General features: G+C 39.3%; 1 protein-coding gene and 1 pseudogene across 6 annotated transcripts in view; one reads left to right on the top strand and one right to left on the bottom strand.

Moving 5' to 3' along the window:
• JADE3 (jade family PHD finger 3) overlaps nt 1–26631 on the top strand; it is a 126812-nt gene that overhangs the window by 85955 nt on the left and 14226 nt on the right. For all 6 annotated transcript variants that reach the window (XR_006522509.2, XM_044763412.2, XM_044763409.2 and 3 more), the window contains 4 exons: nt 12511–12701; nt 15703–15914; nt 20918–21085; nt 23411–23527. Coding sequence is in view for 5 of the 6 variants with exons in the window: in XM_044763412.2 (XP_044619347.1) it covers nt 12511–12701; nt 15703–15914; nt 20918–21085; nt 23411–23527 (688 nt within the window). In the remaining variant the exon portion in view is untranslated. The remainder of the gene's footprint in view (nt 1–12510; nt 12702–15702; nt 15915–20917; nt 21086–23410; nt 23528–26631) is intronic.
• LOC106847997 (small ribosomal subunit protein uS5 pseudogene) lies at nt 9803–10708 on the bottom strand (annotated as a pseudogene).

Here is a 26631-nt window from a genome sequence, read left to right as displayed (position 1 = left end):
CTTCTTTTTCTAGTTTCTTGAGTTGGGAGCTTAGCTTATTGACTTTTCCTCTTTTCCAGTGTAAGCATTGAGTGTTATAAATTTACCTCTCAGCACTGCTGTAGGTGTGTTTTAATGTGTTGTATTTTCATTTTCATTCACTTTGATATATTTTTTTCCCTCAAGACTTCTTTTATTTAGAAGTGTGATTTTGGGCTGGCCCCATGGCGTAGTGGTTAAGTTTGGCACACTCCACTTCAGCAGCCCGGGTTTATAGCTTCAGATCCTAGGTGTGGACCTACACCACTCATCAGCCATGCTGTGGTGGTGACCCACACATAAAAAAAAAAAAGTGTAGTAAAATTGGCACTGATGTTAGCTCAGGACTAATCTTCCTCAAGCAAAAAACAGGAAGATTGGCAACAGATGTTAGCTCAGGGCTACTCTTCCTCAGCAAAAGAAAGAATGTGATTTTTAGTTTCCAAGTATTTGAATAATTTCTTGTCGTTCTGTTACTGATTTCTAGTTTTGATTCCATTGTAATTAGAGAACACACACTGTATAATTTCAATTTGTTTAAATTTGTTGAGGTTTATTGTATGGCCCAGGATATGGTCTTTCATGGTTCGTGTTCCATGGGTGCTTGAAAATAATGCATATGCTGCTGCTGTTGAGTGGAGTATTCTATAAATGTCAATTTGATGGTGTTGAGTTCTTCTATATCCTTGATGATTTTCTGTATGGTTGAAGTCTCCAACTGTAATTGGGGAGTTGTCTATTTCTCCTTTCATTTCAGTCAGTTTTTGTTTCACATGTTTTGCAGGAGTGTTGTTTGATTCACATACATTTATGATTGCTATGTCTTCTTGGTGGATCCATCCTTTTGTCATTATATAATGTTCCTCTCCATCTCTGGTAATTTTCTTTGCTATGAAGTCTAATCTGATATTAATATAGTCACTCGTGCTTTCTTTTGAGTAATGTTTGCTTGCTTGTATATCTTTCTCCATTATTTCACTTTTGACTTACTTATATATTTATATTTTAAGTTTGTTTTTGTAAACAGCATATATTTGGATCATGTTCTTTAATCCACTCTGTATTAATGTCTTTAGACCGTTTACATTTAATGTAATTATTGGTATATTAGGACTTAAGTCTGCCATTTTATTTTGTGTGTGTGTTCTCTCTCTCATTTCTCTGTTTTCTTTTTCCTGCCTTCCTGAGAGTTACCTGAACAAATTACCACAACTCACCCAGTGTGAAATACATGGCTTGAATAGCCCCATAACTATTAATGAAATTGAATTTGTAATTAAAAACTCTCTCTAAAAGTACCTCCAGGCCCAGATGATTTCACTGGAGAATTCTACCAAACATTTAAAGAAATAAAAAGTGATAATACTGGAAGAGAAATTTGAATCAAACTAAATGTAGTTATAGAATAAGTAGCTGACCATGGGAATGTGGATACTGTTGTTGTCTGAGAGGCTCTAGATATTTAGCCAGAGGAACTTAGTGAAAGCGAACTTATGGACATAAAGAAAGAAAGTGATTCTGATGACAAGAATGAAGATGTCCCAGAGAAAATGATGCCAGCAAAAAACTGCACATTAAAGGAACTTTCAGAAATATTTTACAATGTTGAAAGCACAAGGGACAAAATGTTGAAAACTAATCCAAATTTAGAAAGGAGTATGACAGTTTGCCAAGGCATAGAAAAGATGCTTGCTCTGTATCATAAGTTATGTGATGAAAAGAAGGAGTCACGCACTGTACTCTTGATAAGATTTTACAGAAAAATAAGTTTAAATTCTCAGTGCTTTAAATTATAGTGTGTTAAATACATACTGATTTTACTATTTTTACTTCCCTATATATTTGTAGCCAACAGTGAGAGTTTTAATGTTTTGACAAAAATTTTAAAGGTCACTGAACAATTGTAATTTTCCCCATTGATTATAAAGATTGCTTTTCACAGTTTCAGCTTGCACAGTCATTTTTACAGGACCATGCCACTGTGCAAGCAAGGACTATCTGCAATCTTTAGTGACAGCAGATCAGTGGTTTTTGGAAGGGGACAGTGGAGGGCACACAGAAACTTTTGGAGGTAATGGATATATTCATTGTCTCGGTTGTAGTGCTGTTTGCACAGATGTATATATACGTGTGTGTCAGAACTTACTAATTTGTACATTTAAAATACATGCAGTTTAATGTATGTCATTTTTACCTCAATAATGTTAATAAAACAATGTTAATTCACATTTTAAGAAGGAGAAGACGACAAAGGAAGCAAAGAGGAAAATGAGTGGGTGTTAGGAAAGAAAATTAGTGAAGAACCAAAAGATGCAAGTAAGAAAAACAGAGATGAGGCTAGGAAGGCAAGAGCATAAAAACAAGGAAGATTAGGGAATAACTGCAAATAGGAAGGCTGAACCTTCCATTTTCACCACTTGCCTTTCCTATACTAAAAGTAAAAAGATTTTTTTTTACTTTCTCAAGCACTCGATTGAAAGAGTTTAGAGTAAGTAAACATACATTACACCTAACAAGTGATTTTATAAATCAAAATAGGAAAGTGGGATGTAGGGGGGATTTCACTAAGTTCCTCAGTCAGGTCAAGTTCCAAGTTTGTCATATGACCAACCATGGGCTTTTATAAATGTGCAGCTCTCTTTTTTTTTTTTTTTTTTTTTTAGTTTTTTTAAATTGAGGTATAATTGATATAAATATTTTTATCAAGATAGATTTTACATACCATAAAATTCACCCTTTTAAATTGTACACTGGTTTTTAGTGTATGCACAGAGTTATGCAACTATCACCACTGTGTAATTCCAGAATATTTTCATTACCCCTAAAAGAAACCCTGCATCTGTTAGCAGTTACTCCTCATTTTCCCTTTTCCCCACCCCCTGGTAATCACTGTGTTAGTCTGCTCCGGCTGCCATAACAAAATACCACAGACTGGGTGGCTTAAACAGCAGAAGTTTATTTTCTCACAGTCTGAAGGCTAGAAGTCCAAGATCAAGTTGCCATCAGGGTTAGTGTCCAGTGAAGTCTTCCTGGCTTATAGACAGCCACCTTCTCTCCGTCTCCTCACGTGGCCTTTCCTCTGTGTGCACGCAGAAAGGGAGATCTCTGGTGTTTCTTCCTCTCCTTATAAGGACACCAACCGTATCGGATTAGGTCCCCACCCTTATGACCTCACTTAAACATTTTTATCTCCTTATTATAGGCCCCATCTCCAAATACAACCACACTAGGAGTTAAAACTTCAGCAAATGAATTTGGGGAGGACACAATTCAGTCCATAAGAACCACTAATCTACTTTCTGTCTCTATGGATTTGCTTATTCTGGATATTTCATATAAACAGAATCATACAATGTGTGCCCTTTGGAGTCTGGCTTCTTTTACTCAGCATAATGTTTTCAGGGCTCATCCATGTTGTAGTATGTATCAATATTTCATTACTTTTTATGGCCAAATAATATCCCACTCTATGGATATACCACATTTTGTTAATCTGTTCATCAGTTGATGGATGTTTGAGTTGCTTCCATGTTTTGGCTATTATGAATAATGCTGCTTTGAATATTCTTGTACAAGTTTTTGAGTGGCCACACGTTTTCCTTTCTCTTGTGTATATACCTAGAAGTAGAATTTCTGGGTCATATGGTAACTATATCTTTAACATTTTGAGGAATTGTCAAACCATTTTCCACAGCATCTCCAACATTTTACATTCCTACCAGCAATGTATGAGAGTTCCATTTCCTCCATGTCCTCACCGTTAACACTTGTTATTGTCTGTCTTTTTGATTATGGCCATCCTAGTGGGTATGCAGTGTATCTTATTGTGGTTTTTATTTGCATTTGCCTGATGGCTAATGATGTGGAGCATCTTTTCTTCATGTGCTTATTAGCCATTTGTATATCCTTTTTGGAAGAGAGCTTTTGTGCTTTATTACAAAGAGAAGAAGCCTTTATGTGGTCAGAAAAGACAAGATTGATCTTTTTTTCTCTTCCTATGAAACACTGCTGTTCAAACAGCCGAAGTGAATTGTCTCAGTTTACTTCTTTATGTTCCATCACATTCACTTTGGGACGGATGCCCTTGGCTGCTAAAAATCTGACCCTTTAGTGAACAGGGTGACAAAGTCCCCTGACCAGCAGTTCCAGAATGTCCCATTTTTATATAGTGCATCCATGCATACCTCCTCTATATATCTTCTTTGAAGAAATTATTCAGATCTTTTGCCCATTTTTAAAATTGGGCTATTTGTCTTTTTATTGTTGAGTCGTAAAAGTTCTTTACGTATTCTGGATATGTCTCTTATCAGATACATGATTTGCAAATATAGTCTCCCATTCTGTGGGTTTTCTTTTCACTTTTTGGGTGGTGTCGTTTGAGGTGCAAAAGTTTTTAATTTTGATGTTCAGTTTATCTGGTTTTTTCTTCAGTTGCTTGTCCTTTTGGTGTCATATCTGAAAAATCGTTGCCTAAACCAAGATCATGAAGTTTTATACCTGTTTTCTTCTAAGAATTGTATAGTTTTATCTCTTACATTTGGGTCTTTGATCAGTTTGAGTTAATTTTTGTATATGATGTGAGGTATTAGGGATCCAGCTTCATTCTTTTTTGCATGTGGATCTCCAGATGTCCCAGCCCCATTTGTTGAGCAGCCTCCTCTTTGAAAGTGGTAGACACTCGCCATACCCTAACTCCAGCCACCTTGATTCTATGAGTCCCTCATGAATCAGGCTGCTATGAGGAAAACATAGTTCTTGAATCACCAAGAAACCTCAATTTTATTTTTTAAAATCCCCCTTTTCACAAGTCTAAAAAGGTGACTTTTTAACTTTTCCTACCTTGAACTGAGATGCTAATGTCTCTACTTTATGCTTCACTCTGTCCAAATATACTTTTTTCTCACACTATATAATAAAACACCACTTATGTTCCTTTTTTATTTGTTAGTTTTATAACTTCCTGTATGTTTTTGTTTTTGTTTTCTTCATAGATTACAAAAGTCCTAGAAGCTAAGGAGGTGCCTGGTAATAATTTGGTTATTTACACTATTGAGAATATTTATTTAAACAGTTTTTGAAATTAAAAGATAGTAGCTTTATTCACAAAAGCCAAAAATAAAAGTGTTTTCTTCTGATATAACTGCCAGATCTAAGCAAATGTAAATGTTTCATAACAAACCCTTGCAATGGTTGCTTTTAGACTTAAAACTAATATCTTCAGTGATCATGTATTACTTTCATATAAAGAAGAAATATTAAGAATTATTCAGTGTAAAAATTCTTCCTGCCTTCCAAATTTTAAAAATTGTAAATCAGTGTGCCTTAAAAGCATGATGACATTCCTTAATATTACGCTAAAGATTTTTAATAATGTTATAGCAGTTCATAATAGCATATGAAAAGTATCGGAATATAAGAACACATCTTTTAATACATTATTTTGAGTTAGCTCCTCCATGTTAGTTTTGGTAAAATTAAAACCTAATTGGTTAGTTATTTTCTACTGATGGAAATCTCCTTTCTCTGGAGAAAATATTCTAAAATATAAATCTCTTAGAGAAATTTAAGAATGAATCTAATGTAATACAATAGTGATTTAATGTAAAACATATATGAAAATATTGGGAAATAATTCTTTACCCTTATGTATTAGTCGAGATAGGCCAATTGCTATAACAAACATCCCCAAAAGTCTTAACATCTTAACACAATGAAGGTTTTATTTCTTGCACATGTCTCTGTCCAATGTGGATTTGGGATGTGGGTTACCTGTGCCCCACCTAGTCGTTCAGGGACTCAGGCTCTTTTTATGAGTGGCCCCTCTATCTGCCAGCTCCTTTCCCACTCCCTCCTCCACCCCCAAACCTCTAAATCCAGGCAGCAGGAAAAGTAAAGACAATGTGTGGAGGGTTATGCAGGTAGATGCTGGGAGGGGAGGGCTAGGCTTTGAAGTGGCTTATCCACCCATATGCCATTAGCCAGAACTCACTTCCATGGCCCACGTAACTGCACAGGAGGCTGGGGAATATAGTCTTGCTGTGTGCCTAGATGGAAAATGAAACAGGATTTGGTGAACACATGGCATTTCTCTGCTACTCTTTGATAGTGGCATTACAGACTCAAAGCTACATGAGCGCAGAAACCTTATTGATTTTATTCATCACTGTAACCCTGTAGTTGATGCTATGATCTGCATTGCCCAGATTCCCATATAGTCTTAGGACCTCTCCACATGGTCTCTGAGTAGGGTAGTCTGGCTTCTTACCTGGCACCTCCGGGCTCCACAAGTGAGTTTTCCAAGAGATAGGAAGTGGGAGCTGCTAGTCTCAAGGCCTGGGGGCTCAGAAACTGGCACAGTATTACTTCCACCGTATTTTTATTAGAGCGGTCACAGAGAGCTCCCAGACTGAAGGGGGAGGAAGTAGACCCTACCTCTCGACAGAAGGACTAGCAAAGGATTTCTCACCACCTTCAGTCCGTCACAATAGTAATGTTTTTATTGTTTGTATTTGACTGACTTGCCTTACTGCCTACAGACAGATTAATCAGTCAACTAGAGAAACATAAATACTAATAAACTAAAGTACACACTTGCTTTTTATTTATTACCTAATCCACAGGATTGTCGAAATGCTTCAGAATTTCATTTCCTAATGGACTTAGAGAAGTAATTTTGGATGAATATAAATTAATTGACCTGATGCTTGGGTGCTAGAATTACTCTATTCATGCTATAATAATTGAAAAGGGGAAAAAAAGATACAACAGTACGTGGAGCAGATCCTATCAGGAGTCTTTGTTCTGGCTTTCAGACTAGGTTTTTCCCTGTTTCATTGTCCTCTCCGCAGTTCTCTTGTCTCTTGGTTTAGTGCAGTGTTGTGCCTATCTGTGGTGATTGAGGGGAGGGGTACGGAGAATTATGGAGCCAGCTCACACTCTCAGTTACAGCTGCTTAGAAGAGTCTGTTCACTACCTCAGGGAATTTTTCAAAAGTAAGTTCAACAAGTAAAGATGATGTTAACCTCGTTACATGTTTTTAGGTAGATCTGGGTGATTTTGATGCTAGTCAATAATAAACAAACTTCAGGTAGGTTTTGTTTTTAGGTTTTCATTTGTATATTTAAATTAGTTTCTATTACAATGAAGTTCTAATGGAAGGAAAACGATGCTTCATGTTTGGTTGAGAGGAAGCATGCGTTATACATTGTATGACATACAAGTGGTTAATGATGTATTTACCATGTATGTGCATGTATGTTTTTAAAATTATAGATGAATTATGGCTTATCATAAAAACAAAAATAATCAGACTACAGAACATTAACTATATAGTATATGTCTTATACACACACATGTATTTGTAGGTAAATATAAATGGAACATTCTAAACTTGCTTTTTTCACTTAATATATCATGATACACTTCTGAGTCATTAATGATACTGAAAGAGGGAATAGTCACATGTTCAGACAGGCCCCTATTTCTCCTTGAAATGTAAATGTTGGACTAACTGGGCTCTGGAGAGCAATACTTTCTTTACTAAACTCCAGACTCAAATATACAACCACCAATTCAACATTTCCACTTGGATGTCCAATAGACGTCACAGACTTAAAATTCCCTAAACTGAACTACTGAACATCTTCTCAAACTAGTTCCACCTGTAGTTTTCCATGTTTAACTAATGGCAGATCCATCCTTCCTGTTGTAACTCTGTTTTTTCAGTGTTTCAGGCCAAAATTCTTAGAGTAATCTTTGATTCTTCATTGCCTCATACCCCATATTCAATATTAAAGGAGATCCTCTTGGCACTGCTTTCAAAAGATATTCAGATTTCGTATAGTAAGTCAAAGGAATAACAACCCCTAAGGATAAATGGGAGCACAAGCCTGCCTCCCACTCCTGCTGTATTTCATCATCCTGCCCCACTCAGCTCCCCCTACTCTCCTCGCTCCACTCTTCCCACACTTCCTTTCCCCTTCCATTTTAGACAGCAGCAGTCTACCATTCTTGCTTTCAATTATGAGAATCAATAAAGAGCACAATGTACAGAGCACTTTCGTACACACATTTATCTTACTTAAAGTTTAAAGCACTCCTTTAGGGGTTTTCCCAGTTACTGTTGCTGCATAAATTGTTTTTCCAGTTACTGCTGCCCCCAAACTTAGCAGCTTCAGGCAACTGTGTTATCATAGTCATGGATTCTTATGGGTCAGGAATTCAGACAGGGCACAGTGGGGTTGGCTTGTCTCTGCTCTACAATGTCTAGGGCATCATCTGGCAAGACTTGAAGTTTGGGGGTGACTCAACAACTGGAGACTTGGAATCATCTGAAGGTTTATTCACTAATGTCTGTCACCTGGGCTGGGATCACGTAAAGACTGCACATGGCCTCTCCATGTGGTTTGGCTCCTTCACAGCATGACAAGCTCAGCATAGGCAGACTTTTTATAGGCCTCAGTCACGGGGTTCTACATGCACATGTTTCAGCAAACAAAGTGAAAGCTGTGTTCCGTTTTATGACCCAGCCTCGCAATTCTCATAGCATCGCTTCTGCCATATTCTGTTGGTGGAAACGGTCACAAGCCATCCCTGATTCAAGAGGAGGGAACATTAGAGTTCACCACTTGATGGAGGAGTAACAAAGTCACATTGCAGAAGAGCATGTGGGATTTTGAAAATATCATCTGTCACTGAAGTTATAAGTGTCCTTTGTTTCATAGATGAGGCATGAAGTCTTATAGAGAAACCGTCACCCCAGAGTGGCCAGATTAACAAGGGGCGTCTTGGGAAACTACTCCTAGAGATATTATTACAAAGGGCTCCTATTTAGTTAGCTTTTAAGACATTTATTTCAAGCCTTTAAAGAATCCATGATGTTATAATAGTTGTGCAATTTATGTGCTGTTCACAAATGATTCCAATCTACTCATTAGGAAATGAAGCATAGTCTCTACCTGCCAAATATTTAGATCAACTGAAGACACACTGGGGACTCACTGTGCATAAGACACTGGAGGAGGCCCCATAGGTCGGTTAGAGTGGTTGCAGCTTCCTTTTACTGCCTCCTCAGTGTTCACATGGGCCAGAGGTAGCTGGCCTACCCTGACAAGCAGGTGGACAGGCCTTCTTTCTATGGGGCTAAGCAGGTGCAGTTATAGGTCCTTTCACCAAAGGTCAATCATCTAAAAGTTATTAAAATATTCATTTACATTCAAGCATCTAAATTGAAAACTGTACTTACTATGTCATCCAAATAAAATTGCTCGTGCCTCTAGGCTTGCGAGCTTTTGCTGAATTGATCAGTGGTCTGTGACCATTCAAAGAGTGTCTCTATACTTAGTATATAGTGACGAGAGAAGAAAATTACCCAGGGATAATCCTGGGATTTCCTCCAGCTGTAGCAAGGTTATAGGTACTTGAAGATGTTAAAGCTGCATTTTTAAAAATCCCAAAGTAATATTTCTTCACTAATTCTCATAGACTTTTCCCTCTGTCATTATAAATGCAAGAATTTCTCCTTGTGGGAAAGAATTTGTCCTTGTGTATTAACTTCACCTTTTACCCACATATGTCCTTGCCTTTGGTATTACTGTTTCAGTCTATGATTTTTTATTGTCATAGACTCAGTCCTTAGATTCAGACCTTTAGTTTAAGATACATATGAAAAGATGAGTGAGATATCATCATCATCATCATTATAAATTTTGAACTGAAATATAATATACACATAGAAAAGGAACCAAAGCGTAACTGTATAACTCAATGAATTTTTTTGTTTGTTTGTTTGTTTTTTGTTTTTTTTTTAACAGGCTTAATTCACTTTATTTTTCTTGTATAAAACTATGTGGTAGCCACAGCTGGAGCCTGGGTCCTCTGCACGGAGACTCTGGTGTGGTTCTTTACAAGATGGTCAGTGAACTCCTGATAGGGAGACTTGGTGAACACGGTCTCTTTCCAGGGGTCGGGGGTGAGATAGCTGTAGGTCTTAGAGATGGCATCAAAGGTGGCCTTGGCAAAGTTGCCAAGCGTGGCAGTACAGCCCCTGGCTGAGGTGTAGCAGTTGTCAATACCAGCCATCATCAAGAGCTTCTTGGGCACAGGGGCTGACACAATGCCAGTGCCCCTGGGGGCAGGGATGAGGCACACCAGCACAGAGCCACAGCGACCTGTCACCTTGTAAGGAGCAGTATGGGGGCTTGCCGATCTTGTTCCCCCAGTAGCCTCGTCGCATGGGAATAATGGAGAGTTTGGCAAGGATGATGCCCCCACGGATGGCAGTGGCTACCTCCTTGGAGCACTTCACACCCAGACCGACATGTCCATTGTAATCCCCGATGGCAACAAATGCCTTGAACCTGGTCCGCTGGCCAGCACGGGTGTGCTTTTGCACCGGCATAATCTTCAAAACCTCCTCCTTGAGAGATGCCCCCAGGAAAGAGTCAGTGATCTCAGACTCCTTGATGGGCAGGGAGAAAAGGTAGATTTCCTCCAGGGACTTGATCTTCATGTCTTTGACCAGGTGACCCAGCTTGGTGACGGGGATCCACTCCTTGTCCTCGGCCTTGCCTCCGCGAGCTCTGCGGCCGCGACCCCGGCCCCAGACTCCACTGCCGAAGCCTCCGCAGCTTCCCAGTCCAGGGCCCCCGGGGCCTCCAGGCCCTCCCACAGCACCGGCGTCATTCGCCATTTGGTGTTTTCTCGGAGAAGAAGTCAATGAATTTTTATGAATTAAATATACTGCCACCCACAACAAGAAATAAAACATTACCAAAACCGAGAAGCCCTCCTTCTGCTTCTGCCCACTAACTGACCTCCCTCACCATAGGCGACAGTTTTTCCTGGTTTTGAACTTCATACCAAGACTGGATTGTTTTGTTCATCTTTATGCTTGTGAGATTCATCCATGCTGTTGCATGTAGTAGTTAATTGTTTCACTTCTGTGTCCTATTCCATTGTGTGAATATACCACATTTTATTTATCTGTTCTGCTTTTGATAGATATTTGAGTTCCTTCCAGTTTTCAGCTATTATGAAAAATGCTAATATGGCCATTTTTATTCATCTTTTGGTGTACATATGTGTACTTCTTTTTAAGTATATTCCTAGGAGTGAGTTTGTTAGATCATAGGGTATGCTTATGTTCATCTATAACATCTGCTGCCAAATAGTTTGCCAAAGTGATTTTACCCATTCACACTCCCCACAGCAGTGTATGAGAAGTCTGTTTGCTCCACTTCCTTACGAACACTTAGTATCATCAATTTTTAGTCAGTCTTTTTAATTTTAGTTATTCTGGTAGGTAATAGGGATTATGATTTCAATTTGCATTTCTGTGATAACTAATGAGGTTGAGAACCTTTTTAAAAGTTTTCTTGCCATCTGGATAGCCTTATTTTGTGAAATGTCTGTTCAAGTTTTTTGCCCAGTTTTTAATTGGGTTGTCTGTCTTTTTCTAATTGATTTGTAAAAGTTTATTATATATTGTTGATAAACACAAGTTTTTCAATCTCTTCCTTTATGGTTAATGGCTTTTATGTCATATTTAAAATATCTTTGTCTAGACCAAGGTCATAAGGATATTCCCCCTTTGTTTTCTTCCAGAATCTTAGTAAACATATTACTTTTAATTTAAGAAAATTTGTAGTCTACCTTGTTCCACGTAGAATTTGAGGCAGTTGAGATGAATAGTTAGCAAAATGTTCTTCCATTTAGAAAAAGATGGATTTTGAAAAAAATTAGATACTTAGATATCTATAATTATCTCACAGCCCATACTAAAAAAGCACAGCATATTTAATCCCATAGTCTCTCTAGAATTCATATGTATGTCTTGTCCTTTTCAATTGGGTTCATTTCAGATGGAAACAGGCCTCTGACAGCAGTTTCCAAAATTTTAGCTTCAATTAATATTTTAGAGTTCTGCTTTTTTCCTCAAGTATTTGTTGCCTTTGTCTTTAAAAACTCCATATGCTGGAAAAATTAAAATGTGCAAATGTGTGTAGTTATTAACTTTATTCAACATACATTATATATATTATATACATATAGCCTGTACTTTTTACCACCATCCAGTATTGCTTCCATGGCAGAAAACCATGAATTTAGCTGAAATATATCTTTGACGTGGAATCTGCCTGTGCCTTTGTGCCAGTATCACTCCTTCCTAAATTTCCCCTTCTAAATAAACTTGGTGGTCATTGCCCCAAAAGACACAATGCAGCAACATTTTATTAGAATGAATGGTAGTAGGAACCTAGGAGCCATGAAGGTAAATGAAGCAGATTGTTAGCAGTCAGTGTTCACAGCAGATGATAAAACTGAATTTGTAGAACCATTTGCTTTCTAGAAGGGGATCTGCCATACCTCCCAGTTAGCAGAGCAGGGGATTTCCTCAGGGTAGAACGGGAGAGTGTTCAACTCCACTGTCTGGCCTAAGTGCGTGAAATCTGTCATTTGTTTGTTACTGGTATCTTTCTTTTGCCTTTCTAGGATTATCGCCGAGAAGATAAAGGAGGTTCTGTTTATCCGGCCCAGGAAGTACATCCACTGCTCCAGCCCAGAGACCGCAGAGCCTGGCTACATCAACATCATGGAGCTGGCAGCATCTGTGTGTCGCTATGACCTAGATGACATGGACATCTTCTGGCTCCAGGAACTCAATGAAGACCTCGCAGAAATGGGTAAGTTGTTTTCTCAACAAGTAAGTTGTTCCTTGACTTGATTTGTGGGGCTTTTTAAAGTTGTCAGGACCATTTAACTTGCTTTCATCTAGTGGCTTCCATTCTTTTCTGGTCTTTTCATTTATTTTTCTCTTTGATCTTATCTAATGAGGCATTTCTTGAAACGCATACATATATTGATATAGAGAAGTAACATTTAAATCCGACCTTTTCTTTCCTTGTTCATGGTGAATAGCACAGATCAGGGATGGCATGTAGGTTTCAGGAGGATGTTTCCCAATTCTGAGTGTGAGCATGGTCATGGCTGATTGGACTTGTGGTTGAGAAGGATTCTGAGCCTGGTTCCTTGCTCAGCCCTGAAAAGCACTCTGATCAATGAGCAGGGCCAGGGGTAGCGGAGCCTCTGCCACCTCCACCTGATGGAAAGAAGCTCCAACATCAGCTTTAGGCAGCACCGCTGCAGCTGACAGGTCAACGTGACCAGGATGCCTTAATGGAGGGCTTGTAAGTTTGGTGCCCAGAAGAATGGAAGGCCTAGGGCAAAACATCCCCAGAGCAGTTCTTAGCTACTTCCAGTGAGTTATAGAGTTGTCGTGCAATTCTCAAAAAATAAAGCAAAAACAAGCAAAGCAACAGCTTGGAAATAAACATAATTATAATTTTAAAATAAATATATGCCGTACAGTACCATACTGGTGATGCTGGGAAATCCTAGACTGAAAGGAAACTCACTTTATACTTACACACAGCTCTTTTTGACCTGTCTTCAATCTGAGCAGCATTTAGGTCCAAGTGGTCCTGTGGAACAACGAGTAGTTTTTAGGTCTCCATATGAGCTATGGTAAAAGATACATTCGATTTCATTTTTGTTTGAATCACATTTGTTCATTGTTAGTACAACAAGGATCAGTGGTTTTCCTTTTCTTTCCTGTCTCCCTTTTTTTTCTTTCTTTAGAGGTTGATATCTGTGTGTGAATAAAAAATAAAATTATATTAAATCCAATTTGGCATGATGGTGGTACTTATTCTACCAGTAACCAATCCTTCTTGCTTTTTAAAGCCTTTTGTCTTATGTCTTCTCTTGCTTGCCTTCTAAGAGGAGATGAGTCAGTTTAGGCTGGGAACCACAAAGAGAAGAGAATAAAAGACTGACAGAGAGGGCGAATCAGAGTATGAGGGCATAATCAAGTGGATTGATGGCTCGATGTGCACTTGTGTTTATGAACCATACAGCAGCCATATACATTACAACATCACAGTGCTGCCTTCAACATGACCCCACCTTATAACAAAGTCCCTTTGGTATTTTGCAGTTAATTCTCTTTGGATGAGTTTTTTTAATAAACTTTTAAATTTTGGAGTAGTTTTAGATTTACAGAAAAGTTGCACATTTAATACAGTTAACTGTATGCCCTTCACACAGTGTCAGTTTCCCCTAGTGTTAACATCTCACTTTACCATGGTACGTTTGTCAAAGCTAAGAAACCAACATGGTACATTACTATTAACTAAATTCCAGGATTTATTGGGATTTCACCAGTTTTTCCACTAATGACCTTTTTCTGTTCCAGGAGCCCATCCAGGATACCACATTACATTTAGGCTTGGACGAGTTTTAAAAGAGGATTACCTTATCTCAAGCATTCCTTTAGTGTGAATGATATTGTATCGAGGCTTCTAAGAGCCTAAAATGAACTTTGAAAAACAATATTAAATTAAGCATGTTTTTTTGGTTCAGATTAAGGAATTTTAAAAATTGAGTGCTTGCTACATACCAGGCACTGTGCTAAGCAATGTACGAACAATTACCTCATCTCAGCCTCACAAGAAATCAGTGAGTTTGGTATTATTATCCTCATTTTACAAATAAGGAAATTGAGCTCTACAGAGGCTAAATAACTTGTCAAAGTTTACATAACCAATATGAGGTCAAGTTGCAATTTGAATCCAAGTGCTCTTGTAACCAGACACTCTATTCCTCCACTCCAGAAAAAAAATGTGTGATTTGTCTTGGCTGGAAAAATGAAACATACTACCTGGGTAGTTTTTGGTTTCCTAAGTAGCTACAACATTACAAATTCCATATATGGAATTCCAAAGTTCCTTAGGGTATCTTATATTACAAATGAAGGGCAATACTTGGGTAAATTTGTTTGGGATTGTTGATAAGCTATTAGAATAAGTATATATACTCTCACAAAATCATTAGTCCCTCTAAGAAAAAAAATGTTTAGTTGTTACCAGTATCCACCATATGGACCTTTTAGTTAGGTTGTTAAGGATGGAAGGCTAAGAGAAATTAAAAGTATAGAAGGAAAAAGGAATCAAGAGGCAAAAAAGGCAATTTCAGAATTTGCAGTTAGACCTTTGTGAATACTAATGGGTTTATTTTATATTATAGCTTGCCATTGGACAATATTATTGGATTTTTTTAAAGTCAGGTTTGGAAAACAAAATATTTCATATGTGTGATTATATATACAGTACCTAGAATTTTCTTTTATGCCTTAATACCTTTTTATATGAAAATATCTTTGTATAACCATTAGATGTGCTCATTGGGACTAATTTGCTAAGAATGAATTATTATTTATGTTTAAATAGTTATGTGATTCTCATTATTTTATTATGCTGTCAGTTAAAGTGTTCAGAATTACAAAGCTGTGAAAGTTCTGCCTCAGTGGAAATAAGAGAAAACAGAGAGAGATTTAGGAGGAGACTGGCTAGGATTTAGACAGAAAATTGAAAGGGTCAGTAATGTATCTTATAAGGAATATGATGAAATGCATTTCTCCTTTCATGTGCCAAACACTAATATGTGATGATAGGTAAATATTAGAATGGCTCTAGTGAAAGATTCCTTGAAATCTGGTTGTTTTAGATCAAGGGAGAGATGGTTTTATCCTTTAGAATCCCCCTACCCACGCATTGGGCTCACAGTAGGTGATTTGGGAATGACAGCTGACTGACGGGTTGATTGATTGTTTGTATTTCTGTGCAGGTTGTGGGCCAGTTGATGAGAATCTTATGGAAAAGACAGTAGAAGTCCTGGAACGCCATTGCCATGAACATATGAACCATGCTATTGAGACAGAGGAAGGGCTAGGCATAGAGTATGATGAAGATGTGATCTGTGATGTGTGCCGGTCTCCAGACAGTGAAGAAGGGAATGATATGGTGTTCTGTGATAAGTGTAACATCTGTGTGCATCAGGTTAGTGAGAGTGGAGACCGCCACCTACCCACGGTCAGCATTTCTGAAGCTCAGTGATCTCCAGCACCCATATCTGGGTAGCAGCTTTCATTTAACAGTGAACATAAAGATTTGGACTGGCTTGTTCTCCAGTAATTCCTTTAGAAACAATACTTCTTAGGATCCCCAAGATGACTGACTTACTAACTTTACCCCAGGGGGCCAACCCCAGGTCTTTATTGTATTGCTTCAATGCCCATACCATTGAGATGCCCAGTTCGATACTTTTACAGTCCCCTGGGGAGTCTCCTTGCTGCCTGCCTGGGAGTCTCTCCTCTGCCTTCGAATCCCTGTCACATCATCAGATTACACCCATGGTCAGTGGCGTTGGTGAGTTTACACTGCCTACAGCAGGAAGTCTGGATTCCTTATCCTGGCACCCAGAGCCTTCCCCAACCCCACAAATATATAACTCCCAGGAAGCTAGATCACTCCACTTCTAAAGATCATAGAATTTTAGGGCTGTAAAAGGTCATTCCACTCCTCAATTTTGTGGATAATACCAGGAGAGGAGGAGTGACTTTACCTAAGCTCTTACAGCTAGTTATTTGTCATTCTTTCTACCACAGTGCCTTTTTAATTAATAGTAATAACAATGATATCAGCATTCTTTTCAGCTCTTTCCTTTTCTTCCCCCACAAGCCCTATCCTCCAGTGACATAAGGTTATTCAAGGGGGGCAGTGATGAATATTCCTGACACTGTCCTGTCTCTATGTTTCAGCTACATCCCAATTTAAAATGCCTTCTCCCACCTTGAGCTGTCAAAAATCTACGTATCTTCCAAGGTCTGGTTCAGATTCTTTCTTCAACTCCCCTACCCTAAGTGATTTTTCTCTCTTCTGAACCTATTCTGTGTTTCATTCATTTTGTTAATTTATCTGGCAAATAGGTATGCAACACCATCCATGTGGCAGGACTGTGCCGCATGCTGAAGATACAGTCAGTGATGAAGAGGAAGACGTGGTCTTTGCCCCCAGGGAGATCAGAGTCTGGTGTAGGGACTACAGGGAAACTGCCCATTTAGCATAGTATGCCAAATGTTTTTGTAGATAGAAGTCCATGCTGCCGTGAAAGGGCATGGGAGAGAGGGGAGTCAGGGACAACTTCCAAGAGGTGACATCCAAGCGGAATCTTAATGGCCAAAAGGAGATGCCAGATAAAACAGTAGCGTGCGTTCAGGTGGGGGGAGGACATGTCCAGCCAGGGTAATGAGAGTGCACAAAGTATGTCGGAGGCAGCTCTGAGTGGTTCAGAACTGCGGAGAATGGTAGGGTGGAGTCGGGAAGGCAAGGAGAGTGAGAGTAGAGAGAGACACGAGGGTCACGTGTGAAAGGCCTTCTCTGACAAACTGAGGGACTTCGGTTTTGTCCTGTCAACCCTGCAGGGTATGATTTGTATTTTAGAAAGATCATTCTGGCTACAAAATGACTAAAATGATTAGATAACACAAGAGAGAGAGAAACCAGGGCTTAAGACTTTAATTCCCTGGGCCACCTAATGTTACCCTCTGAATTAGAAGGTGCTCAAAAATTATTCTGTGACCTATTGGATCTTTCTCTTCATTTTACTGTGTCCTTTAAAAGAGTGAATTTGAAAAATTTATCTTCACTCTACCAGTTATTGGCATTTATATCACAGCTTTAGTGAGAGAAAATCTTTACCATTTAAGTGTAAACTTAAGTATCTCACAATACAGGTCCACAGTCCCTTCTCTGCAATTCCAAAATTTTGCAGCTCTGAAAACCACAAGTTTTTGCTTAAGTTTGGCACCAAAACTGATTTGGGGGCAATACTAGAACTCACCCAATATGGGGCTATTTATGGTCTTTATCCCATTTTGTGCAAATACTCATGGATTTTGTTAGAGAAATATTAATGTATTTGATTATATGGTACTGCCCTTGGGTCCCATTGTGGGGTATGGTAGTATACCATGTATGTACTGTATTACTTTCCTAAGATCTGAACAATTCTCAATTTCCTGATGTTTCTCAACCTAGAGTTTTTAGATAAATGACTATGGATCTATAGTAGGCTTGAAGGGAATAGTACAGAGGTCATCTGTACATATTTTGTATATTTGTCCTTCACAGTTGATACAAAATATTAAGGAATTATTTTCACGTTCTTTGACTAACAAAATGAAATGTAGCATAATAATTCTCCTCAAAAGTATTTTATTTGTTTTGAAAACACACCCAGTAGTGACTATAAATGATGCCCTTTCCTTACATAGAAAGAGGTGTCAGTAACACCTGACCAGGCCTTGCAGAAGGTAAGCTGGTATGTATTAAAATGAGATGTTGGTGCCACATAAAGTTTCATATAAAAGAAATTCTAAATTGATTATTTTCACTTGACTTCTAAAGAGATACTTAGGTTGGAGCTCCCTCTATTGACTGAAAAGTGACTTAAAATGATTTGGAAGATTTGGTTTACTCCTTAACAGAATCGGGGACATATATAACGTCTGTATTTTTTAAACATAATTTTTCTTCTTTAATGCCACCGTATTATGTCAAATGTTTGTTCCTCTGTGACTGTACTGCATTTATGGTCAATACTTTAGAAGAGAGGTTTACATCAATAGACTTGAGGTTTTAACAATGAGCTTAAAATTTTTGCATTAAAAAATGTGAAAATTGGGATCATTCCAAGTCCCTTTATATGTTCCATTTTCTTTTTCTTAGCCCCGGTATTGAACACTCAAACTGAGGCCTAAATTAATTTGCCGGAGGGTACATGCTTATAGTTTTTATATCTGTCATATATATATAATGTTTGGCACTAAGTTTATTAACCCCCTGAAATTATATGTAAAACATATGTCCGTGCATGTGTGCGGTTTTCTCAAGAGAATCCACAGCCTTCATCATTTAATGGTCTAGAAAAAGTTGAGAACCACTGCTATGAAATATAAGCTTCTGTGATCTTGTGACCAGGCATAAGTCTACACGAAGGCTCAGTAGATGATTTTCTGCCCAGCAAAATGGCCAGGAGATAAAGGATATTCCTAGAACCAGCCACTGGTTTTTCTTCTGCTGGTCTCAAAGAGGCTCTGTTTTAGGGAGGAAGCTTGCTTTCATTTCCTACCAAACTTGCTGGACCTCAGAGAAAGACAAGCTTTGAAGGTTAGGAACCTTATAAAATGATGCCCTGCTGTTGTGAGAGTATTTGGTTGGAGTCCAGCTTCAGTTCTTGAGCTAAATTAATTTTTTTTCTACCAAGCCACCTACTGGGGCTCAGCATAGAGAGAATTCCAGATAAATTGATAATAAAGGACCTACCCCCCATGACCTTACAGTCTCACTGAGGAGATGAAACATTAACAGCCAAAGTAGAGAAGAATACATGCTGCCAACTAGGCACCCGGTGAGGAAAACTATGTTGAGTAGAGGGTGGGGGTCAGGAAGTAGAGCAGACAGAAGGGGCTACAGGGACCTGAGAAGTGAGGCGAGGAGCAGCAGCCTTTCAATCAGGGGCCAGCAAACTTCTCCTTTGAAGGGCAAGATAGTAAATATTTTAGACTTTGAGGGCAACATACAGCCTCTGTTACACATTCTTCTTGTTTTAACATCGCTTTAAAAATAGGAAAACCATTCTTAACTTGTTGGCCCTACAAAACAGATCTCAAGTAGTAGATAGCCAACCCCTGGTTTAGATGGGGGTCGGGGTGGAAGCAGAGGGAATTTCTAGAGGGTTTGTTGCTGTGCAATGGTATGAAATCTTTGCTTTAGTAAAAAGAATATGGCAGCCAAATAGAGGAAGGATTGAAGATATGAAGGGGGAGAAGAGAAGTTAGATATCAATCACTCCAGGATGATGTGATGAGGACTTGGATGGAGCAGTTGTGGTGGAGATGGAGAGGAAGGTCAGAGTCTAGGGGCCACTGTGTAGGGAGGACTAGAAAACCCCAGGGACAGTAGATGAAGGAAAGTGGATAATATGAGTCCAGGAATTTGTATCTGGCAGCTGGGAAGTATGGTAGTGATATGGATAGAGCGAGTTTGGAAAGGGAGCCCGTTGGAGGGTAACGTGATGGTAAGTGTCGTAACTTGAATCTGAGCCATGGGTGAACCTCCTGGGGCAAGCACAGTTTTTGAAGCTGCTGTGGTGAATCAGGCAGCAGTGGAGATATTATGCCAGGCCACATGGAGAGCCAGGTGGCCCCAGCTTGAGTCTCTAATGGTGAGAGTAGAGCAGTGAGGGGAAGAAGGCTGGGCGAAATTGGAGGGAGTAAAAAGGAAGTCTAGAATGTTTTTCAAACTAATCTCTCTCCTCACCCCAGTAATTCACTTATTTATTTGTCCAACTTCATTCTGTAAAGGATTTGAAGCATCTTCCAGAACTCATTATGGAGTGTTGTGATTAGTCTAATCGTCTATTCAGTTCAGGGTTCATTCACAAGTCCCTTTGTCTTCAAACCAAGCAAGTAATTGCTACAATTTGATGAGCGCTTTTATGCACTAGGCACTGTTAGGCTCTTTAAACATTAGCTCATTTGCTCCTCAGAAGTTTCATTCTGTTTATTTTCTAACTCTTTTTTTCTTGATCACAACAGTACATGACATGTAGAAGTTGTTCAATAAGTATATGACTGATTAATTATAATGTGTAATCATTGAAGAAGCTTTAGAAAATGAAGGCAAAAAAGAAAAAAACATGTAATCCCAAAACTCAGATAACAGTTGGGCTAGCCTGTGTGTATGTTTCCTTCTAGTCCTATTCTATTGTCCTGCAAGTCAGTTCTCATAGATGGACATGCTGATCTTAGAACAGATACTGGGAGTTGTCTTTTTTTTTTTTTTGAGTGTTTTAAAATAGTTAAATCCTAGATATGAGTTTGTTCAGCCTTATTGGCCTCTCTCTCCTAAAAGCAGAAGGTACTCTGTAACTGTACCAGAGTAGACAGTTCCGGTGAGAGGATGCTAACCATTCTTGCCTCTCCTCCTCATGCCTCCAGGCCTGCTACGGCATCCTTAAAGTCCCAGAAGGCAGCTGGCTGTGTCGCTCCTGTGTCCTGGGCATTCATCCACAGTGTCTGTTATGTCCAAAAAAAGGTGGAGCCATGAAGACCACCAGGACAGGGACTAAATGGGCTCACGTCAGCTGTGCCCTGTGGATTCCAGAGGTAAGAATTTGTCCGAGCCTGTGAGGCCATTTGCTCCAGGGTGCCCCCATTTCCCACAGCATTCAGACTGACTCAGGCTTCATGGAGATGCTTCGTGCCTGCCCATGTTTCTGAGCTGATAATGCTTCCACTTGAGTTCCCTTGTATCCTTCCTGGATGCAAGTGAAGCATGCAAGCTCATGCTGATTCATTTATAGGTGGTACTACCAGTGGTATTGGATACATTTGTGTGAGAGGAGAGGTATAAAAAACCCCAGAGTATGAATAGCAGAGTTTTTAAGGTAAAACTTACTTTAAAATACCAAATCTTAAGTGTAGAGTTTCATGAATTTTTACACATGAATGTATCTGTAACCACAACCCAGACCAAGACATGGGACACCCCAGAAGTAGACATGGAGCACCCCAGGAGGATCCCTCATACTCACTTTCCAGTTCCTATCTGGGCCTCTATTACCCAAGAGAAACTACTATTTTAATTTCTGTCACTAAAGATTAGTTTTGTCTGGCTTTGAACTTCATATAAATGGATCATACAGGATGCACTCTTCAGTCTGGCTGGCATTCTTATGTTGTAGTGTATATCAACATTCATGCCCTTCTGTTGCTGAGTAGTATTCCATTGTATGGATATACTGTGATTTATTTATCCATTCTCCTTTGATAGACATTTGAGTTATTTCCAGTTTTAGGCCATTACAAATAAAGCAAGCAGCAGCTCTCTTCCCCACTATGATGGTTGCCCTTTGATTTCTGAAGCTCTTTTCAGAGCTTCAACTCAATATTTCTCTAAGAGCTTCTTTATTCAAAACTCCATCCCTCATTATTTAATCTGGTCCCTCAGTTGCTGATACTTCCTGAGGGGCTACGTCATGCACACTAAGTTGATTAAAAAGGGCTTCCAGGCATCATTACTTCTCCTTGCTTCTTATGGCTGCCCTTTTTTTTTTTTTTTTTTACTGCTTAGACATCCCATTCTCATCCTCTTTCCCCAACCCCTATCCAAGCCAGCACATTTGTTAGGCAATTTAACTGCAGGACATGAGAGACTGCAAAATTCAGTTCATGGGGGAGGTGATGATACTGTATCAGTAATTCATTCTCCTTTAAAACTTGCCTGGCTTTATTCTTGTTACTGTCAGTTCAATCTAACAGTCGAGCTCACAGAGTTAGACTGAAAGGCCTAGAGACATACTATGGTATCCATATTTGAGTAGTGATGTCTTTTTCTTACTAAGAACATCCAGCTTATAGATATGTGAAATGGACACTCAGGTTTCTGGCTTGAGAGTGACTGGTTTCCAGCAGCAAATACCCCAACTAATGGAGCAGACTCTCTCAGCATGTAGAAGTCTGGAACATGACTCAGGAAGAGTTCTTTAAAAGTAAAAGAAGCTTTCTCACCTATTGACAGTCGCTTATGATTTCCAGTACCTTGTGGGCTGTTCAGCATCTCTTTGATCTTTCTACTGTTGGTTTCTCAGTGTGGGCAGAACTTCTGCTAGTTTAACCACCCCTATTCAACAGTCCTTCACTTTTTAAAGTTGTCTCTCTCTTAGAAAGTCATGTACATATTTGTAAAACAATAAAAACAAAAAAGGAAGAAAGAAAAGAAAACATTTTTTACCAGAGTTGCTTGACTCCTTATTTTCACGTAGAAAAAATTTTTTCCATCTTTTTTTAAAGTATCCCTTTCAGTGCTCTCCCCAAGAGTAATTTCACTTTGATGCTACTTTGGCTGAGAGAGTAGAGTAAGCTGATGATAGTTATGTGGTTTTAAAGACTTTGGTTTAAAAATGTTATCATCCTCATCCTTTCTACTTACATGCTGCAGTCTCTTCATTACACATACATTGCTGCTACTTGCCCACAATATTATGCTTCTTTGTAAACTGAACTGAAAGGCTTGTCACTGCCTCTGTTTTTCATCCTTAGTTAATTACATGAAAAAACAAGGCATGTGGCACCATCTATAACGTATGAGAGGTGCTAGATTTTGTGGATTTTAATTCCTTTCCTTAGTAGCACTTTTTGGTTCCTAAGTAAAGTGTAGATATCTTTGATTCATTAAGATAACGATGCCTAGTCTCCACTCATGCCCTCTCATCCTATAGATGAATAGTTTACATTACTGGAGATGGTTGAAAGCCTGAACAGTGGCTAGAGACAGGTTTTATTTATTCTTGGTTCCGTAGTAACCTTAGGAGACATGGTTCACCTCAGTGTTTTGATGTTCTGAGCTTCATGTAACATCATTTACGGTTTATGAAAGGTACTTCTGGAATGCCTTAGTGCCTCTGCCTTATGGTGATGTTTTATTTGTAGGTCAGCATTGCTTGTCCTGAGAGGATGGAACCAATCACAAAGGTCTCCCACATCCCGCCCAGTCGGTGGGCCTTAGTCTGCAGCCTGTGCAAGGTGAAGACAGGGGCTTGTATTCAGGTAAGTCCCCATGAGAAGTAGTGGGGTGGACTAACGCCAAATTGGCCAGACTCACCCTCCCAGTGAGAGCATCCTGTTACCTACAAGGTTACTCAGGAGGCCTCCCACTTACTCCTAGGGCTCTGCCACTGGACAGACCATTTCTGGAACTATTTTTTTGGAATTGCCTCTGGATCTTTCAGCTTATTCTTTTCAGTATCCATAGTGGTAGCTAATTTCCATTCGTTGCTGTCAAATCTGACGTATTAGGTGAGTCCTGAAGTTATATGATACCATCCTCGGTGGAAACAAGCCATAACTCTACAACAGCCAGTCCCATGTTCTTGTGTGGGCTTACTCACTGACTGTGGATGGACTCAGGTTCCAGGATGATTTCACAGTTGACTGTTGCTGGACTAAGTGCTGCTCATTTTGATAGGGAAAGATGCATCTGAATAGATAAATTCTGGTGGATTGGTTTGAAAGTCATTCTCATAGGCACATTTGTTGCATATGGTAGTCCAAGTAAAGTTTTCTGAGACATCTGGGGCACAGGAATTCAGCTGCTTGAAGTAGAAGTAGTAGCTGCTGAACCCAAGAACAGCAGCTGGGGGGCTGATGGATGGAACTGGGAAAGGCCAGTTACCTCCAGCAAAGGCAGAAGAATTGACCCTTCTACTCCCAAGACTTCCTGTATAGGGGCTACAGGCTGATTGGAGTTAGATTTGCGTGCTGACCTTCTTCACAGAAAAGGAGCCATGTGAGGTCATAGCTTAGGGACAGTGGCTCTAGGTATTCTCTGAGGTTCCTTGCTGTCTGGCTCATCTTGTAGATTTCTTCCTCCAGACCTGGGATCAGCCACTCCTCCAAATAACCCTGGTTCTTTCTTTTACTGGGAAATGGTATTTAAAGGACAGTCTGGACCCAAAAGCCCTTTTAATTCTTTAAATTTATTTTTACATCTGACACAACGAGATACTTCATCTTGCTTTTTTTTTAACTTTTTCTGCTGATATTATTTATTTTAAGTACAGCACTATAGCAATTATAAAGTGAAAAAATGTAAAGGAAAACTATTCCCACAGGGTCTACAACCTTAATCCATTGCCTGTTTATGTTTGTTTAAGTTCTCTCCTGGTCGCTCCCCATAGGTGAGCCCCTTGAGGGCCAAGGTTGTACATCATTGTGTGGATTTCCCCTAGCACGAAGGAGAGTGCCTGCCCATTGTCAGTGTTCAATTAGTGTTTACTGAATAAATATACCCATGTTTAATTGTATCATAGATTACTTTGTAATATGCATTCTCCCCAATACAAAAATAAAATATTTTCCATGTTTTCATAATTATTATTTGATCATTTTATAATAGCACATTGAATTTATACCCATTAATTTACTTATTTTCCTTATTGTGGTAGCTGCATTTTTCCCCTATTCTTGCTGTTGTAAAGGATGGGGCTTGGTGTTTTTTTTTTTTTTTTTTTTTTTTTTTACAACAGTTAGTAATTGGCAGTAAAGTGACTGTGGTGAGAGAAAACGCTGGCCTTGACCTTAGCAGACCTAAGTTTCATTACAGCCCCACATCACCACATTCTGCCCTCTGTTATAGTTACTTGTCTGTGAGTTTTATCTTCCCTAGTAGACGGTAGGCTCAGATTGTTTCATCCTTAGATCCCTCACACCCCTGATGTGGCAGACAGACAGTAAATATTAGATTGATGGATGGATGAACAGATGGGTGGATGAAACATTCTGGAGTAGGTTTTTCATTTGCAGTGCAGTGGTTCTTATTTTTGTTACTTAGAGTTTAGAGTCTGCATTTTGTAAAGATCTTACTGAGTTAAGACTCCTGAAATTTTGATTATAAGGAATTACAATTTTTTTTAAAGATTTTATTTTTTTCCTTTTTCTCCCCAAAGCTCCCCAGTACATAGTTATATATTCTTCGTTGTGGGTCCTTCTAGTTGTGGCATGTGGGATGCTGCCTCAGCGTGGTTTGATGAGCAGTGTCATGTCCGCGCCCAGGATTCGAACCAACGAAACACTGGGTCGCCTGCAGCGGAGCGCACAAACTTAACCACTCGGCCACGGGGCCAGCCCCAGGAGTTACAATTTTTAAACACATGTTGAGTCAGGAGGCACTGTTCTAGGCACTTTGGATTTATCAATGAACCAACAAAGAACCTTGCACCATGGAACTTCCATTTTAGTTGGGAGAAATAGATAATAAGCAATAGATATTAAACAATGCATCAGAAGATGGTAAGTGCTACGCAAAGGAAAAATGTGAAGTATGGTAAGAAGATGGAGTGTTAGGGGCCTGCCCAGTGGCTCAGCGGTTAAGTGCACACGTTCCGCTTCAGCAGCCCGGGGTTCGCCAGTTCGGATCCCGGGTGCGGACATGGCACCGCTTGGCACACCATGCTGTGGTAGGCGTCCCACATATGAAGTGGAGGAAGATGGGCATGATGTTAGCTCAGGGCCAGGCTTCCTCAGCAAAACAAAAGAGGAGGACTGGCAGTAGTTAGCTCAGGGCTAAACTTCCTCCAAAAAAAAAAAAAGAAGAAGATGGCGTGTGAGGCAGAGTGCATGCACTGCAAGTTTAAATAGAGTGGTCAGAGTAGGACTCGTAGAGGTGACATTTGAGCGAAGACTTGAAGGTGAGAGAAAACAATGCAGATATTTGGGGTAAAAATATTCAGCTGAGGGATCAGCCAATGCAAAGGCGCTGGGATAAGAATTTGTCTGGCCTGTCTGACTGACAGGAAAGAGGCCAATGAGACTGAATGGAGTGTTTGGGAAGAGAAGATCAGAGAGATTATATGGGGACACGATTGGTTAGGACAGGGTTTGGCAATTTTTTTCTGTAAATGGCCAGATGGCAAATATTTTAGGCTTTGCAGGCCGTACAGTCTCTGTCACAACTACTCAACTCTGCCTTTGTAGCACGAAGGCAGCCATAGACAATACTTACGCAGATGAATGTGGCTGTATTCCAATAAATTATTTATGGACTCTGAAATTTAAATGTCATATTATTTCATGTGTCACAAAATATTCTTCTTTTGATTCTTTTCCCACCATTTAAAAATGTAAAAACCATCCTTAGCTCCCATTCTTAGCTC

This window comes from Equus asinus, chromosome X (assembly GCF_041296235.1).
Source record: "Equus asinus isolate D_3611 breed Donkey chromosome X, EquAss-T2T_v2, whole genome shotgun sequence".
Classification (NCBI taxonomy): Eukaryota; Metazoa; Chordata; class Mammalia; order Perissodactyla; family Equidae; genus Equus; species Equus asinus.
Note: the sequence above shows the minus strand (reverse complement) of the source record. Positions and strands in the feature narration are given on the sequence as shown.